Raw genomic sequence first — 20,039 nt, forward strand, 5'->3', positions numbered from 1 at the left:
TTCTTCAGAATAGATTGATCACCGAATATCTTAAAAGACTCTCAATAAGCCAATTTTTTGTGCAATTGAAGAAGACACAGACCTTATATGTTTCTCAAAAGTAAATTTGCTGTCAAGAATCACGCCTAAAATTTTGAAAGAGTCATACAAATTTAAAGAAACATTATCAATACTGAGATCCGGATGTTGAGGAGCCACCGTCCTTGACCTACTTACAATCATACTTTGAGTTTTGTTAGGATTCAACTTCATACCCCATAATTTGCACCATGCACTAATTTTAGCTAAATCTCTATTAAGGGATTCACCAACCCCAGATCTACATTCAGGGGATGGAATTGATGCAAAGAGAGTAGCATCATCTGCATATGCAACAAGCTTATTTTCTAGGCCAAACCACATGTCATGTGTATATAGTATAAAAAGTAATGGGCCAAGAACACTACCCTGTGGAACACCGGATATCACATTCCTATACTCACTATGGTGCCCATCAACAACAACTCTTTGAGATCTACTACTTAAAAAATCAATAATAATGCTAAGAAACGACCCACCCACTCCCAACTGTTTCAGTTTGAAAACAAGGGCCTCATGATTAACACGGTCAAAGGCAGCACTAAAATCAAGGCCAATCATACGAACTTCCCGACCACAATCAAGGGATTTCTGCACTGCATTGGAGATTGTAAGAAGGGCATCACATGCTCCAAGGCCTTTCCGAAAACCAAATTGCAAACTAGGGAATAGATGATTACCTTCAGCAAACCTATTAAGACGTTTTGCCAGAAGACGTTCAAAAACTTTAGATAATATGGGAGTTATGGAAATTGGGCGGTAATCAGTGGGACTTGAGCTACCACAAACACATTTACATAGAGGAGTAACATTACCAATTCTCCAACAAGTGCTAAAAGCTCCTCTTCTTGCTAACTTGCGTAAAATAACAGATAACTTTGGAGCTAAGAAATCTGCTGTCTTTATAAAAAACAAAGGAAAAATACCATTAGGGTCTACACCTCCATAAGCATCAAGGTCCATCAACAGAGCTTTAATCTCACGAGATCGAAAAGCTAAACTAGTTAGTTTAGCCTCAGGAAAACAGGAATGAGGAAGTTCAAGTTTTTCATTACTCTGTTTACTGTCAAAAACATCAGCCAAAAGGGTTGCCTTTTCCTTTTGACAGTGAGTGACTGAGCCATCTGGTTTAAGTAAAGGAGGAACTGTTGCATCTACACCAAAGAGTGCAGATTCAAGGGTAGACCACCATTAATAATTAAAAGGCTTATACAGTACATTCTGCTTATGAGAGGCAGGGATATTAATATTGTCAATATTAAATTTCAATGTACTCTACCATATTACCAATATAGTACAGTACAATAATTTCTGTAGTGTGTTTTACATTTAAAATACAATTACATTTTTTCAAGTAAATGTTAAGATTTTATTTTGCCTATTACCCGCGGAATTCCACAACTGCGGAATGTCTCAGCATGTAACGACCGTTGATGAGAAGGTTTTAATTTTTACAGTAATTAATTGTTATCATTTACTTTTGTATTTTTTAAGAGAATTTAGAATACATAAATGTTTCATGTATCTGATTCTATTTCAGGATAAAACATTAGCAGGTGTTCTGAACAGCAACGGAAGAGAGCTTCATAAAGTCATTTTTGGGGTGTCCGAATTTCTTGCCAAGGCCTCTATGCCTCACGATGCTGGACGAGCTCTGTCTGCAATTTCTGCAGTGGTTGAAGTAGTGCTATTCAAGTCAAATGGGGAACTTGATGATTCTGCTTTGTATACAATTCAAATCTTAGTACACACACTCACTTTTTATGTAGGTGAATTGTGTAAAAAGTCATATTTCTTGGCAGGTGAGTTATTTTAATTTTCTGCTAGTTTTGTGACAATTTTCTTAATCCTGTTTGGTATTTTGTTCCAGATATTACAATATGTCCTTACATTTCTGTTATTCAAGTGTAAAAACATGTTCTAGATTAGCTGTTGTGTTCTTTCTTTTAGCCATTTTCTGTTTATTACATACATTATTTTATTTATTTTTACCTGAAATTCACATTGCTTGCATTATCTGGAAACACAGCATCACTGACTTTCTAGGTGATCCCTTTAGGGTTATCAGGAAGGTAAAAATTCTGGGATATAACATCTGTGTTGTCAATTTGTTTATTCTTGTTAAGGTATTTAAGGAACCCTATATATATATATATATATATATATATATATATATATATATATATATATATATATATACATATATATATATATATATATATATATATATATATATATATATATATATATATATATATATATATATATATATGTATATATATATATATATATATATATATATATATATATATATATATATATATATATATATGTATATATGTATATATATATATATATATATATATATATATATATATATATATATATATATATATATATATATATATATATATATTTATATATATATATATATATATATATATATATATATATATATATATATATATATATATTATTGGTGCAAAGTTGTGCTCCTTAATCAGCATAAAATGTGTTGCATCAACATGTGGAGCACCACGTGTTTTGTGCCAATTATGTGATCTTCTCCTGATGGCCTGTTTGTCATTTTCTTAATCTAAAATCTAGTTTTCTTCAACTTTTTCATCCTTTGGTGAAGTATGTTCTGCTTCTGTCTCAACACCTAGTGTTCCCAACACCTTACTTAATGCCAAACTCATACAGAAGTTACTTTTATACCTTGATTTATATTAATCGTGTCTTTAACATATCACTTTGTATTTGTATTTTTTCTTATACAAGAAGATCCCTGCTCCACCCTTGTCATTTCCACTCCCTTGGACAAAGTAATGGAAAGTGCTACAATGACAGTTCTCTGTGTTAGAATAGCTTAAGCAAAAATTTGTGATTAAAAACTTTTTGGACTCTTAAAAACTCCTCTTTCAATCTGCCCATTTTAGTTTGAGTAATCGTTGAATAGTTTCATTGTTTTCATCAAACCAGTCTGTGTGAGACTATGTTGTGAAGCCAGTGGTTTCTTGCAATATTTTGTATCTGAATGCAGAATTTTATGCACTCGGTGTCTAAATCTTCCTTATCTTGGAGGGATGTGAATGCCCTTTTATCAAAGTTGCTACTCTGAAATTCCCAAACATGCCTCAATATATCTAAGAATCGAGATAGATCTGTAAGTGACTTTGTTTGTCCCTCCAAAAGTGGGATGTTGATATGAGAATATTCTAAAACTTTTGAAGGCAGTAACTTCTCTTGTGGGTTACCCATCACCCTGGAAAAGCTGATTCCCTACAGCTGCTTAAGAATAAAACCCCATACAGTTTTTTTTCTGCTGAGGCGTTGGTAGGCTGCAGTTCTGTTTGCTGTGTTCTTTGCTGCTCTTTTCAAAGTCCTTTTATATGTCCAACAGTGGTAGGGCCTAGCTCACTTGTGAAGAATCTCCCGAGTTTAAAGGAGCACGACTCGGCCCTATTAACACAGTGTTATAATTGTGGTTACTTTAAATTCTATCTACTTTTCTGTTTCCTGACCTTTTTTTTAATTTGAATAAAAATTTTATTTACAAAATGGATTTTGAGCGAAGCGAAAAATCTATTTTTGGGTGAGATAGCCATGTTGTCCTGATGGAAGGTTTCTTTAAGTAGCTTCCTAGGGTATATTTGACTACAGTGATATTCCCAAAGAATTTAACTTAAGGTCTCCAGAATTCTAGCTCCTGGCGCGAATATCCTCAAAGTTTCCTTTTAGGATATCTCATAATATCAGGGGACGTATTTTTGACACGCCACATAGCAATCTGCACCCTGCATAGCGTTTACGCTTCAAGAGGGAAAGTGGAAAAATAAAAGAGGAGCCATTAGTACGGGTCCCTTCCTCCGTTACTGTTTGAGTACTCAGATGGCGCCATAATTGTTGGCTATCCTTATTCCTTGTACCATTAAGCCGGTACTTATAGGGAGGTATCCTGCCAAGGCCTTTCATAGAAAAGAGGGCGGGTCCATCAGGACGACATGGATATCACCCAAAAATAGATTTTTCGCTTCGCTCAAAATCCGTTTTTTGGGCTCAGGTCATGTCGTCCTGATGGAAGTTTACCAGAGCATTAATGTATCCGTGGATTTCCCAGTTATGCCTTAGACCTCAAGACACTATTTCCTTGGTCCTTTATATGTCATTTCTTCTAATCATAGACTATGTTAGTGCTTCCTGCCCCCTACAGGGAAGAGTCGAACTAGACTCGGGAAAAGTCTCGAAGTTGCATATTTCATATGACCCACCTAGCATTCAAAAAGGACATGCAGGTCTCACTGTATGCCTTTAGCTAAAGTTTTATTTATGATATGAACACAGGTTTATGTCAGCCACCATAGCATCTGATGTATAGCAGTCCAGTTGTATACCGCAACAGACAAGTTTGTATCTTGTATTGGAACAAGTCACTTCTAGCTAGAAAGGTTTGTACACATATAGGAACAAAGTTACTACCTTTGTTTGATATAAATATGCAGAATAAAAAGGGATGAAATGAATGCTCACACATAACTTTATTAAAAAGCTTAGGGCAAAATAAGACGCACAAAGCAATTAATCATTTATTGTTGAACAATAAATAAAAATTCAGCATACATTTATAATATCATAAAAGTGCAAGTGGAATAGGATTTAATAACATAGACAAGACAGAATAAATCAGAAATGCTTGTTTTACCTGAAAACAAAAACTTTGCCATTCACATTTATTAAATTTTAATAAATTTTCTAATGTCTTTCTTAGAAGTCTGTCTATTTACACTTGTGTAAGAAACACATGGCACTCAGTGTTTAGTATATGTTTTATCACCTTTGTACACTGGAACAGTCCATTATGTCACCATGATGACATTTCACTTAACACGTTTCACTATACAGTGCCACCAGTTACACCCTTTAGAGTTACAGTTCCACATTCACTGTTCCTCGCAGCACTAAGCGACAGGTTTTAGTACACTACCTGCCGCCACACGAATCGTTTTAATTCTTGCACTTGCTTCGCGTAGTGTTTGAAAAACACTCTGGATGACTTCCATCCAGTAAACGAGCGAAGGCTCTCGAAATCCATAAGCTGGAAAAAATTTAACGAAGAAGCAACTTCCTAGGATCATGACCTGCGGGTGTACTGTCACGATCCGCTCTGCAAATGAAGTAGGTGATCTTCGCCCTTAGTTGTTTCAAGGATAAGTTTGAGCCCGATGTTTCTCCTTTAAAGAGCTGTCCTCCCCTGAAGTGTGAAGTTCTGCGAAGAGAGACCTTTGGACTCTCCACTGAACACAGTGAGACATCTTCCTTCAGAGGGCAGATTCTCCAGGGACCCCACCTCTTAATGGGTAGCTCATTCTTGGCAAGAAACGTTGGGTCGGGAAAGAGATTTAGTTTTCCCGTTTCAGCAAACTGGATATGGCCTTCTTCCCTAGACAAGGCCACTATCTCACTAGCTCTAGCTTCTGAGGCTAGAGCAAACAAGAATATAACCTTTTGAGTCAAATCTTTCAAAGGGAAAGCATCGTTGTCCAAACTTGAAGCAAAATGTAGTACCTTATCCAAAGACCATGAGATGGGCCTTGGAGGTGTTGTAGGCCTGAGCCTGGCACAGGCCTTAGGGATTTTGTTATAAATCTCATTAGACAAGTCTACCTGGAAAACATAAAGCAAAGGTCTAGTCAAGGCAGATTTACACGTAGTTATCATGTTGGCTGCTAAACCTTGTTCATGAAGGTGGTTAAAGTAAGACAAGCAGAAATCCATCGAGATTTCCTTTGGATTTCTTGCCTTGACAAAGCCCACCCACTTCTTCCAAGATGACTCGTATTGCCTTTTGGTAGAGTTTGACTTATATTCCTCTAAGAAGTCTATACTTTCTTTCGTGATCCCAAACCTTTTCTTTACTGTTAGGGAGAGAAAATCATGAGATGAAGGTCTCGAGTTATCTGTAATGAAGCGAAGACAGTCTACTTCTGTACTTGTTGAGACAGAACTGGGTCCGGCAGAGGAATCGGCCTCGGCTGTAATTCCAAGGTTAAGGGGAACCAGTTGCTTCGGGGCTACTTGGGAGACACTAGGGCTGCTGTTCCTTGAAAAGATCTCTGCATTATGAGAACCTTCATCAGCAGGTTGGGTGGAGGGAACAGGTAAACCCTGGTCCAATTGTTCCAGTCGAGGGACATGGCGTCCACTGCTTCCTTTTAGAGGGTTCTCGTACGGTGCCACGTATCGAGTAAGTTTCTTGTCGCTCGTTGCGAAGAGGTCGATCTGCAGTTCCGGGACTTGATGTAAGATGAAGGAGAATGATCTTGCATCTAGGGACCATTCTGACTCTATCAGAGTTATCCTGGATAGAGCATCAGCTGTCACATTGCAGAACCCCTGAAGGTGAACTGCTGACAAGTGCCATCTCTTCTTTTTCGCCAAATGGAAGATGGCTAACATCACTTGGTTGAGTTGAGGCGATCTCGAGCCTTGACGATTCAGACATCTCATTACCACCTCGCTGTCAAGAATTAATCTTATGTGGACTGAAGGACAAAGGGATAATTTCTTCAGTGTAAGGAAGACTGCCATGGCCTCCAAAATGTTATGGAAGGTCTTGAATAGAGGGGACCAAGTTCCTTGAGCTCTGCGTTGATGAGAGTGACCTCCCCATCCTTCCAAGGATGCATCCATGTGGATGACGACTGAGGGTGGAGGCAGTTGTAGAGGTATTGACCTCTTGAAGTTTTCTGGCCTCCGACCATGGCTTGTGAAGTGATCGTAGCCAAATCAGTAATGGTCTTCTTAGATCTCTTTGAGCGTTTGATGCGTATCTTCTCCAGACTCCTGATGCATCTTTTAGCTGTGCTTTTAGCACTGGGTCTGTCACTGAAGCAAACTGAAGGGAGCCCAGCACTCTCTCCTGTTGGCATCTTGAAATCCTGTCTTATTTTAGAAGTCTCTTGACAGATCCCGCTATCTCTCTCCTCTTCTTTAAGGGAATGGAGAGATGATGAGACTGTAAGTCCCAATGTATGCCTAGCCATTGGAATTTCTGAGCTGGAGATAGTTGAGACTTTTTGGTGTTGATCTTGAATCCCAGATGTTCCAGGAACTGGATCACTCTTTGGGATGCTTGCTTGCATTTTGTTTCGGATGCTGCCCACACCAGCCAATTGTCCAGATAGGATACCACCTGGACACCTTGTAGGCATAGTTGTTGAACGACTGCTTCTGCAAGCTTCGTGAAGATCCTTGGGCATATGTTCAGTCCGAAGGGCATGGCTCTGGAAGCGTACTTTCTTTTTTGTAGCTTGAATCCCAGGTAGGAGGAGAGTTGGCAATTGATCGAAATGTGCCACGTCTATGAAGACTGTGTATGCCCTTTTGAGCAGTAGGGCCCTTATGTGTTGAAGGGTCAGCATCTTGAACTTGTTGTTCTCGATAAACTTGTTGAGTGGCGACACATCCAGAATGACTCTGAGTTTGTCTGAGTCCTTCTTGGGAACACACAACAGCCTTCCTTGGAATTTGTTGGACTTTGCCCTCCTTATCACCCGTTTGCTCAAGAGCTCCCGGGTATATTCTTCCAGAACTGGGGTGGAGTGTTGGAAGAACTGAGGAAATGATGGTGGAGCTGTCTTCCAGCTCCAACCTAGTCCGTTCTTGATTATGCTGTGGGCCCAGGGATCGAAGGTCCAACGATCCCGAAATAGCCAGTCTTCCTCCTACTGGAAGCATCTCATTGCTTCTAGTTTCCGGAGGGCTTGCCTCCTCGACCCCGTGCTCCCCTTCCCCCTCTTCCTCTCGAGGGATGTCTAGAGGAATCTCTACCTGAACCCCTACCTTTAGGGCGAAAGGTGGTGGTCTGCCTCTCGTAGGCGGGAGTAAAGGCTGGTGGCTGAGTCCCCAGTGGCTGCGGTGCCATCTGGTAGGTGGGTTGGGGCTGTGCCACCATCTGTGGCACCGCGGTCACGGGAAGTTCTTGTTGTCTAGCAGGGCGAGGTGGCACTCTTGGCCTCTTTGTCTTCCTCTTCGGTTGGGGACCCTCATACAGAGAAGATTTCCTCTTAGCCGACATGCCCCACTTCTGCAGAAGATTTCTATTGTCCGTGGCGGCCTTTATAGCAGCTCCTCTTTTAGTTTGCCACTTTTACCCCTCGAAGCGTAAACGCTATGTGGCGTGTCAAGAATACGTCCCCTGATATTATGAGATATCCTAAAAGGAAACATTAAGGATATTCGCGCCAGGAGCTAGAATTCTGGAGACCTTAAGTTAAATTCTCTGGGAATATCACTGTAGTCAAATATACCCTAGGAAGCTAGTTAAAGGAATCTTCCATAAGAACGACATGGCCTGAGCCCAAAAAAGTTATATATTAGAAATTCTACTTGCATTTTAATTTTTATTGGCATTATTTTACAGGTATAGGTCAATTAGCATCGAAAATTTGCTGCCAATAATTGGCCAACTGTACCAATTTGCCACAGATGACAGTTTGCCACCGAATGATGATTTACAATTAAGGATGAAAAAAAAAAATCATGAGAAAGAAAACTCGATTTAAAGAATCATATATTTTCTCTAAAAGGATAAAAGTTATACAAAACTCTAAAATGATAAAAGTCATACAAAACATAATTAAAAAGAAATTTTTATTATAATTTCATTACATTTGAAAATCATGTGCTATAGCTCATAGATATTCAATACAACTTTTCTCATTATGATCATAAACAATTTTTTTCTATTCATTTGTCTTTATCTTGGTACTTTTTCATCCTAGAGGCAGGTTCATGTCCTGCGATTAGATGCCCCATATACAAATCTCTACCTTTTTGTACATTTTTAGTGCTTCAATAAACTTCCACAATGTTGGGTGATGGCTTCCTAGTTCGTAAGAAAGTCTTCTGGGATACGATTCTGCCTAGTTACTGGTTCGATATTTGTTATTCAGTATTGTTTCACAAAGAATTTTGTTACCTCGTGTGTTATAAACGACTACGTAATTACACTCGACCAAGTTGGTAAAGTTTCTAAAATTAACAATTTCCAAGAAATCACCTAATAGTAATATTATCTATTAGTAATAACAGTTTGCTGGCAACAAATATTAATAGCTTAGTATTTTTCTAGGAATAGGCTATTTGTGATAGTAGCTAATTATAATAAAAGTTCGCTAGTGCCGAACTGTGTGGTGGCAAATAATTGGGGGAGAATTGTCTTTGGCAGCTAATTGTTTGTGGCAAACTATGGGCAGTAAATTGTCCGTTACTTTAAAAAGTGACCATTATTCATATGCAAGTGTTTCATTTTTTTTTTTTTTTTATAAAAGTGAATGTACTGATTATAGGTTTTAAAATTCCCTATCTTTTCATGTTTGAATGATAAAAATTGGTCATTATTAAAGAATATATTCAAATTTTTCTCTGAAAAATTCATATTTTGAGAAATTGGTCTTACGAGTTTTTGAGTAGAGATCAATTGAATTTTACATTAGTATGTATAAGTATGGGCTTTTATCAGTAGTTTTCCTCTCCACTGGGGATTATAATTATCATAGTTTATATTTTTCATACAAACACATCAATTATAAAAAAGATTTATAATTATGTATAATAACAAGTAATTGAATATTTTTCAGATTATAACAATCAGATACTTAGCAAGTTATGCAGATATGCCATTGTTAACTATCCAGAGTGCCTCAGCACATGTCTTCCAGTCTTAATATCAAGGTAAGATCATTGGTTGTGTTCTAGTTTGATATAAAACGGAATATGAGCAAAGCTAAAAATCTATTTTTGGGTAATATCGCCATATCGTCCTGATGGAAGGTTCCTTTAGGCAGCTTTCTAAGGGATATTTGGCTACAGTGATACTCCCAGAGAATTAACCACAGGTTTCCAGAATTCTAACTCCTGGCGCGAGTATCCTTAATATAACTTTTAAGGATATCGCATAATATCAGGACGTATTTCTTGATACGACACATGGCAATCATCACCCCGAATAGATTTTCCGCTTTGAGAGGGAAGAGTGGCGAAATTGAAGGGGAACAGTTATCAAGGTTACCCGGTGGATCCCCTCCCAGTACTATTACGTCCTATTATTCCTTGTTGCATTTAATCATGGATAGCCGCAGATAGAGTAGTTTCAGGTGGGGTCTTTCGTTACGTAGTAGTATACTCCTTTTCGAAAGAAGGGAGGGTCTATCAGGACGACATGGTGATATCACCCAAAAATAGATTTTTTCCCTTTGCTCACAATCCGTTTTTTGGGCTCAGCCATGTCGTCCTGTTGGAAGCTTACTAGAGAATTACTTGAAAGTACTATATCTGTGGGTTCGTATAAGTGCCTTTACTTTGAATGAGTTCCTTATATGGTCTCCTAGACTTTTATATATGACATTACTGTTATTTATCATATCCACTAAGCTTGGAACTAGCTTAGGGATTCTTGCCCCCTTCAGGGAAGGTGTTGACTTCGACTAGAAGGATTCAAGATTTGTGTCTCCATAGGGACAGATGGTAAATCTTAGAGATTACCTTTTTTATCCCCTTGGAAATCTGTACTCTGATTTCAAGTTGGGCCCTTCTAGGATTTAATCAAAACTCTAGTATACTTTATTCGTCTGTAACTGAGATAGCAGCAGTAAGATGCAAATACGTTTAGTAATTTTACCTTGTTACTAGATTATCAATTGTAGGTACAATGAGGTATGAATACGATCCGGCATTGAAAACACCTCAGGGTCTATATTTTCTCCTGTCGGAAAATTATGTTATTTCATCGAAATGATGCCACTCAATGGATATGCACCTATATGGAACAGTGTGTTAATCATCGTTGTGATTTGCACTTGAGGGTAAATGTACCCATGCACCCGATGCACTGGAAAGTCCCAAAGCAGTTCACTGTTCGTCGCAGGCTTAGACGACGGGTTTTTAAAACCACCCGCCGCCACCACAACATGTCTTATTTTATGTACTTGCTTCGTATAGTGTTGGAAGAAGTTCTGTGAATACGCAATTTTCTTAGGATCATGAACTGCGGGTGAGCTATCAGGATCCGCTCTGCAAATAAGTAGGTGAGCCTTGCTCTCAGTTATTTTAGGGATAGATTTTGATCCTGAGGTTTTGCCTTTGAAGAGCTGTCCTTCCTTGAAATCTGAGGTTCTACAAAGATAGACCTTAAGACACCCTAATGGGTATAGGGAGACATCTTCTTTCAGTGGGCAGATTCTCCAAGGACCCCATCTTTTGTTGGGCAGCTCGTTTCTGGCGAGAAAGTATGATTGGGGAAAGGATTCAGTTCTCCCTCTTCTGTGAACTGAATATGGCCTACATCCCTGATAGGGCCAATATTTCACTAACTCTAGCCCCTGAGGCTATTGCAAACAGAAAATTGACTTTCTGTGTTAGCTCTTTTCGAGTACAATCCTCATTGTTAAGGTTCGAAGCTAGTACAAGACTTTGACCAACACCCATGTCATGGGTTTTGGAGGGGTTGCTAGCTTGTGTCTGGTGCATGCTTTGGTACCTTAAAAGAAAGAAGATTTGCTTAGGAGGTTCGTCTCAAAGGCGTATAGAAGAGGTCTAGTCAGGGCCGACTTACATGTGGTTATCGTCGTGGAAGTCAGGCCTCGTTCAAGTTGGTAAAAGAAGAAAGAGAGACAGAAAATTGTTGAAATTGTTGTTGGTCCCCTTGTTTTCACGAGGGTTACCCCCTTCTTCCAAGACAATCCACATTGTCTCCTGGTTGGACTTGACTTGTACTCTACAATGAAGTTGGCCACATTCTTCGAGATCCCAAACTTTTGTTCGCTGCTAGGGCGAAAAAATCATGAGATGCAGGTTGTTGGTTCTCGAGGATGAAATGTAATAGCCGACTTCTGCACCAGTTTTGATAAAACTGGGTACGGCAGAGGAAACAGCTACAGTTTCAATTCTAGAACTAGAGGAAACTAATAGTTTTTGGCCCATTTTGGGGCCACTACAGGAGCTGTTCCTCTGCAGGATACTAGCTTGTCGAGGACTTTTAGCAGGAGATTGGTTGGTGGAAACAGATAAATTTGATTCCATCCATTCCAGTCAAGAGACATGACATCTGTCGCTTCTACTTAAGGTTCTCGTAAGGGGCTACATAACGAGGTAGTTTCTTGTCACTCGTTGCAAAGAGGTCGATCTGCAATTCCGGGACTTTTATCGAAAATAAAGGAGAACGAGTCTGCATCTAGGGACCATTCTGTCTCTATCGGCTTTCGTCTGGATAGAGCATCCGCCGTCACATCGCGGAACGCTTGAAGGTGAACTGCTTGATAAATGCCATCTTCTCTGCCTTGCCAGGTGGAAGAAGGCTAACATCACACGGTTGATGTGAGGTGAACTCGAGCCTTGTCGATTAGACATACCTTGTTGTTGAGAGCCAATCTGATGTGGACTGTTCTGCGAGGGGATAGTCTCTTCAACGTCAAGAGGACTGTCATAGCCTCCGAGATGTTGATGTGAAAGTTTTTTGAACTGGAATGATCAATTTCATGCCCTTTCCTTTCATGCGGATGGCCTCATTCTTTCAGGGAGGCTTCCGTGTGTATCGCCACTGATGTTTGTGGTGGTTGCAAGAGAATTGTCTGTGCTAGGCTCTTATTCGTTGGCCACGGCCCTAATGGCGTGCGCAGTCGGGTCGGTGTCAACCTTGTTGATCTCTTCAAGCGTTTAATGCGTATCTTCTCCAGACTCCTGGCGCATCCTTTGACTGTGCTTCTAGCACCGGGTATGTCACTACTGAGAACCGGAGAGAGCCCAGTACTCTTTCCTGTTGGCATTTTGAAATCCTCTTGTGTTGGATTAGTCTCTTGACAGATGCCGCTATTTCTTTTCTCTTCTTAATAGAATGGAGAGGGGGTGTGACTGCAAGTTCCTATGGATTCCTAACCATTGAAACTAGTGAGCTGAAGAAAGGCGAGACTTCTAGCAATGGATCTTGAGGCCCAGGTGTTCCAGGAACTGGGTCACCTTTCCGGCCGCTAGCAGACAAGTAGACTTGGATGCTGCCCGCACCCGCCAATCGACCAGTTCTGCAGTTGGGGAGTTGGGGCTGAAGAGGTTGACGGCATAAGTTGATATGCCGGCACAGAGAGCTGAGGGACCTCAGTCACCGTCAAAACGGATCCTTCTTTCTCCGTGGGTGGATGAACCACTCCTTATTTAGGGCCTTCTAGCAGTAGGTCCTGTCCGGTGTCAGTGGACACCTTTGACATCCGATCATGGTGGATGTCCAAGCTTTGCAGTGCCTGTTGATGTCTGTGTCCACTCTCCGTTTTCCACACCGTAACGTGAAAAAAACGTAAGCTGAGGACGCTGTATGCCGGGGGTCTACTGTATATGTATATGGAAAGGTGGTAAGTTTCCTTTTCAGTGTTTGTACTCTACGTGTGTGGAACATATACGACATGACACTTGCGCAGGGCCAGGACACTTCCACTTCATGGTGAACGACCTCTGCCCCTCTGGTCCATCAGTCTTCCTGTCGGCATATAACCGTTGACTCGGCCGCCCCAAGGGAATCATCATCGCCTGGACCCTCCTCATTCAACTGTTGTCTTCGCCTTTTCCCTATTCTTACGAAAAACATGGATTACTGAGCGAAGGGAATGTGGCCTCTCAGAGATTGACTACGGTCTTTCTCTTCTCAAGGTCGTTCACCTTTCAACAACAGTGTACTAATGGGAAGAGCACCTTTCCCGTCCGCGGGTTAGGTTGCGCTTCCGATTGTTTGTCTCAATTATTCTTAGTGAAATTATAATTGTAATTTTAACTTTGAAGCTTTTCTCCGTGGGGAACACTTCCCTTCGGAGTATCAGCGGTTCTCACTATTAGTGAATATTCTTAGCTCATTTAAATAATTGTAATTCTGGTTTTTATTACAGTTACTCCGCTCCCCCTTCTCCCTTGGATGTGGACTGGGGAAGGGAGAGCGCAATACTTATTTTTATGTTGTTCCCTCGGGGATCCTCTTTGGAGTTCCTCCCTAGGGAATTAATTTTATTGTTTCCCCCAGTTAGCTATCCAGATTTCTTCGTTTGACTAAGAGTGCCGACGAAGCAGGGCTGTTCTGTTCATGCCTGGGGAATATGCTGTCACAGCCGTCCCTCAGAGGACGTCGTTATAAGCCTCATCCTTCTCTTAGAAGTACACAAATGACAACATGACTAGCATTTCAGATAATTTTAGAATGCTAACCAGGAGGTTCGCCTCCAGGGGTTGGACAACTTCCCTTCCGAGGGAAAGTTTCCTCCCCAGGTGTGAGGTTGTTTCTCCCTTCCGAGGGAGAACTTCTCACATCTTAATAAATTCTTCGTCTCCGACTGCTGTTGCTGCCTTTGCCCAGACTACTCTCCCCACTTGCTGAGTCTCTTCCTTCAGGGGCGGAGCAGTCTTAGGCAAGTCTTTCCTACGAAGTGTTCACCTCTCTCGTTCACGAAAGAGGCCAGTCATAGAGACTCCTCTGTGGAGGATCGCTACTGTTGAAGGTCAACTTTCTGATCCATCGGCCCTCATGGGCGTCATTATGGGCGTCATCCCTTCTCTCAGAAGTACACCCGTGGCAACACCTGATCAGCACTTCATCTTCGAAGAAGGTTGTTTCTCCCTTCCGAGGGAGAACTGCCTGCATCTTAATCACTTCACAGACTGACTGTTGTTGCTGTCTTCGCCTAGACGACACTCCCCCCTTGCTGAGTCTCTCTTCCTTCGGGGGCGGAGCATAGTCTTTGGCAAGTCTCTCCTGAAGTGATCATCTCTCTCACGAGAGGGGCCACTCATAGAGACTCCTTCGGAGGATCGCTACTGCTAAGGTCAGCTTGCTGTTCGACTGTCCCTCATGAGCGTCATCAGTTCCTGATCGTCCTCCCAGCAGACCTACCGGCGTAACCTTGCTCTGCAGCTTAGTCCGTGGTCTTTGGTCCTGGACTCTTCTAAGGACCTTTCATGGTTGCAATTGGTTGATGTTCGCCCTTCCAAAGGGCACATCCCAGTTCCTGATCGTCCTGCCAGCTGACCTGCCGACCTACCAACGCAACCTTACGCTACAGTTAGTCTTTGAACTTTGGTCCTCGACTCTTCTATGGATCGTTCCTGCATCTGTGTGCCAGCTCTGTCCTGCACCTGCGCGCCAGTGCTTTTCTACGCGCCAGCATTATCATGTGCACTATTGCTTCCTCGCATGCCTGCAGTCTTCTGCGCGCGCTAGCACCAACAGTCTTCCGCGTGTGCGCGTGCGCCAATAATCTTCCGCGCGCGCCCACGCCAATGGTCTTCTGCGCGCGCCCACGCCAATGATCATCCGCGCATGCGGACGCCAATGGTCTTCCATGCGCTAGCAGTCTTCCGCATTCGCGCCTACAGTCTTTCACACGCGCGCGCCAACAGTCTAACGTCCGTGCGCCAATAGTCTTCAACGTGTGCGCGCCAATAGTCTTTCATGCACGCCAGCAGTCTTACACGTGCGCACGCCACGCCATCGCGTGCCCATGCACCCGCCCTTGCGCTACCAGTCACGCTTTTCGGCGGCTTCTAGGGAGACTGCACAAAACTACACAGTACCTTACCAGACGCCAGCGCTCACCTGCGCTCTCCTGCACAGTTGCGGTCTCAGATCCAATGCTCCAGCTCTGGGCAAAAACCAGTAGACGCATATCCAATGCGCCATCTCTTGCCAAAGAACCAGCACTCACCTGCGCACCAGCACTTGTCTGCTCTCCAGCGCTCTTCTGAGCATTCACCGGAAACTGTGTTTCAGCAGAAACTGAGCACCAGCATCATCCTTTGTGCCATCGCTCCAGCATTCTCCTGCACACTCGCGCAATAGCCAGTAAAAAGGAATAAAACTTTTTGGACGGTCACCAATGCCCCATTCCTCTCCCCGCAAACGCATAACATGGCCGCAGGGAAAAGAGGAAAGAGGCTTCACAAAAGGATTCAAGATCCCGAAGATTCCATCTTCCAAGGGGAATAAAAACAGGGAATCCTTGGTCCCTGTCTCCTCTGAAGTTTCTTTTTTCTTGACAGACCACCGTCACCAAACAAGAAAGCATCAACAGACTGAGATCTAGATCACTGTTTGCTGATGGCTAGTTCACTGTTTGCTGACCGCTAGCTCGCCGATCACCAGATCGCCAATCGCTAGCTCCACTCTTCCTAATGGATGAGTCACCCCTAATAAATAGTGTGGTTTGTATTCCAGTTACGGAATAAATACAAATTCGTAGATAATTTGTATTTTTCCTAACTATACAAACCTTAGCTATTTATACAAACTTGCCTGCCAGCCCCATCTCCCTTGAAGTCCTACCTCCAAGCAAAGTGAACTAAATCACAGGTGTGTGAGCAGGAGTAGTAGAAAGCTACCCCCCTCACACACACACACACACACACACACACACACACACACACACTCCCCCGCTAGTTAGCGGTGTGGGTAGTTAACACTCATTAAATTTTAATGGCTTGTCATTTCAGCTCCGCCAAAATTATAACCCCTAATAAATAGCTAAGGTTTGTATAGATAGGAAAAATACAAATTATGGACAAATTTGTCATATTCAGAGTTAGAACTAATATTTTAATAAATATTAGTTTTTTAAATTATGATTCCCTTATATAGTATGATATTTATTTTTCACTAAATATATTTTAAAAATCAGGAAAACATTAATTGAGAAATATATAATTTGCTATTAGCACCTTGTTTCCTCTGGGTTTTTTTTTTTTTTTTTTGAACTTTTTGCTATGGGGCTAGAGTAATTTTTGGGGGTTAATATGATAATAGGGTCTAAGCAATGTCAGGCAGGGCAGCCAATCAGGACTATGGTCTATCCCAAAGCCAAATCAAAGGCCTTCGAAAAGAAGGCATCCATGCTTACCCCATACAAATGGGAAAAAGCATGTTAATAGATGATGATTATGGTATATTAAAAAAAATAATTGTTTTTATTATTTATAGGTTACTACCCTTCACAAAGATGTCTTCAAAGATCTGGCAGTCAACATTTGAAGTAGTGGAGCTTGTTATGAGCAGCACGCACCAAGCAATACACAATGTCATTGTCAACTTATCGTCTCTTCCAGATGACGAGTAAGGTTCCGAGTAGAATTAGTATTCATTAGCTAAGGTTCTGTTGTCACATGCATCTTTGTTTTCAGTATTATGGAAAGGCCTGCAATTGTTCAAGTATATTTTAAGTTTTAATTGTTTAAAGGTTCAAGTTATTTTTCATTGAATTTTTTCCAGGGATTATGCATGCCTCGACTCTCTTCGTAATTACCACGATCAACTTGTGTCTGAAAATCTTGGCTACTTAGCACTGTATGAAAAAGTGGAAAATTTTCTGTGTCAGACCAGAGATTATGCAGATCCCCATGTTTTGACCAATCTTTGTAAGGAGGTAGGTAAACATATATGCTAGTTATGGGATCCTTATATATATAGTCATTTAGTGATCTCTTTTCATTTCAATTATATTTTGGCTGTTTTTCCTTGTTGCCAGCTCAACACCTACTATGTATTCCCTGTTATGACAAGGTTCTCCTTCTTACAGGGAACTGAAGGAGATTTAGGTTTTTCCCATTTAATCGTGGCTGCACCAGCAGTCAAGATAGTGACAGGGATATTGACCATGCATGACTGCTCTTTCTTTGATGAGAAAATCAGTTATCGTTCCTCCCATATTATGGACCCTAAGGAGAGTATAGGCTCCAAGATAAAGTCTTGACATTAGGTCTTTATGGTGACTAACCTGATGACCTCCCTTGGAAATCCTGTCTGCAAACCTCCTGAAATTATGTTAATAAAACTGCTACCTCTTTCCCTGGATGAGAGAGAGCTGCACTAGCACTTCACTTCCATCAGCTGTATATATCCTCTAAGACAGTTACCATGATTACTCAAGGCAGCAACTGGGGTATTTCTAATTCTTTACTTCATCGCCCCCCATGTCACTGGGCTATAAGAATGTCTCGACCAGTTCTCTGCATCATTGATGACCTTAAAGACATGCTTGATCTCCTTCAGTGACATCTTTGTCTCTTTTTCCCGTCATCATCATTCTCTACTAGGGTAATAAGACAAAGGGAGAGGACTTTCAAATTGTTACTGTAAATCAGCCTGGTGTATTCCTTTTAGAGCCAAAATACAGTACAAAATCTGACTTAGTTTGTTGACAGTAGACATGTGGTATTTATAAGGTACTTACAGTATGTGTTTTTTTTAAACATGTTTTGAAATACAAGTTATAGGTTTATATTAAGGGAAATTACATTGATTCCTAGTCTTTTGATTTTCATTTCCACAGGTCAAGAAAAATAGAAATGGTATCTCTTCAATATACAACCAATCAAATGCCAATGAAGAAAGTTTAGGTCATCAACTGACATATCGTTTAGTGAGCTTGGCATCCTCATTAGATGAGAAGGTGAGTTTTGACTATTTTAATTTTCATCGCAGACCATTACTTTAAACTTGTGAAAATCCCATAATCCATGTTGCTAGAATGAAATCCATGTCAATGAGGAAATGAATATCAGGCAACAATTGGAAAATTATCAGCATCATAGATTATTTCGATAAACATTTGTTTGGTAATATGTCTTCATGTAACTTTTATGAATTGTAAAATGAAGTATGTACAAATCATAATTTGCCATTTTCTCTTGTATAAATCAAAATCTTTGTGGAGACATCATTCTTAAGATTATACGATAATTTGTACCATTGGTCAAATTATCTGTTATATCAATATATGGTTGAAGTTAAAAATCGCTGGAAATTATAATTATTACTACTTTTTCAAATGATGTGAAAGACTCAAGGAATTGTGATGTTAACACACAATTGGAGTCTGTAAGACTGAGTTATGAGAAAAAGTGTAGCTTTAGCAAAATTTAAAAAATTGGATACATGTTTTCACACTGTTATTTATATTGTACAAATAGGTATTTCTTTAAGTTCTTAGCATTTGGACACAACACTTAAAAAGATATTTAATGCTGCAAGGAAACTAGATATAGTCCATAGGAATTTTTTATCTTTGGAAACTATATTCTGGTAAATGCTTTAGCTATGGTACTCTACCATTATTGGATGACAATGTTTCTATCTGAATGTCAGTAACTCTTTGGGTTATGTATATTAAAACATTGTTAGGGTTCATAATATTAAAAGTACACCTACTTCACTCAGATTCTTTAGGAATTTTCCTGTGGGAAAAGGGATAATAAATTCTTTCTCTTAAGTTTTTCACATATAATTTTTTTTATAATGGTACAAATTGGTCAACCATATGTCAGTGACTCCACAGGTTGCAAATCTACGGTTATTGACGGTGAACTGAACAAATTCTTTTTCAGATTTCCATTGAAGCAAGTAGATGCCTCGGAGAGCTTGGTCCTATTGCTCTTGGATCGCCAATCTTTTATATAGTTGATAAAAATCCTTTCCAGATTCAATTTAAAGAAAATCTTGATATAAATGTAATTTCTCAGTTGATAAAAATTTTGAATAGGTAAGTGATTGAACTTTTAATTTGGTAATTTGTATGTTGGAATATGACATTATGATTCAGGTGCTGTAATCTTCATCATATAATTCTTTTAACTTCTTAGTAGAAAAGATCCATTTAAAATAAAGTTTTCATTTTTGGGCTCAGGCTATGTCTGCCTGATGGAAGGTTCCTATAAGTTGCTTCCTAGGGTATATTTGACTACAGTGATATTCCCAGAGAATTTACCTTTAGGTCTCCAGAATTCTAACTCCTGGCGCAAATATTCTTAAAATTTCTCCTAATGATATTGCATAAATCAGGGGACGTATATATTGATACGACACACAGTGATCCTCACCCCGAATAACGTTTTTGCTTCGAGGGGGAAATTGGTAAATTTTTGAAGGGGAGCCGATATCAAGG

General features: G+C 40.4%; 1 protein-coding gene across 2 annotated transcripts in view; it reads left to right on the forward strand.

Moving 5' to 3' along the window:
- Nucleotides 1–20,039, forward strand: part of tefu (Serine/threonine-protein kinase tefu) — a 912,746-nt gene that overhangs the window by 137,314 nt on the left and 755,393 nt on the right. The window contains exons 28-33 of one of the 2 annotated variants that reach the window (XM_068385553.1): nt 1,619–1,880; nt 9,720–9,813; nt 17,081–17,212; nt 17,369–17,522; nt 18,429–18,548; nt 19,483–19,637. The exons of the other annotated variant lie outside the window; for it this stretch is intronic. Of the exons in view, the coding sequence (XP_068241654.1) occupies nt 1,619–1,880; nt 9,720–9,813; nt 17,081–17,212; nt 17,369–17,522; nt 18,429–18,548; nt 19,483–19,637 (917 nt within the window). The remainder of the gene's footprint in view (nt 1–1,618; nt 1,881–9,719; nt 9,814–17,080; nt 17,213–17,368; nt 17,523–18,428; nt 18,549–19,482; nt 19,638–20,039) is intronic. 2 annotated transcript variants of the gene reach the window in all.

Source organism: Palaemon carinicauda, chromosome 13, assembly GCF_036898095.1.
Source record: "Palaemon carinicauda isolate YSFRI2023 chromosome 13, ASM3689809v2, whole genome shotgun sequence".
Classification (NCBI taxonomy): Eukaryota; Metazoa; Arthropoda; class Malacostraca; order Decapoda; family Palaemonidae; genus Palaemon; species Palaemon carinicauda.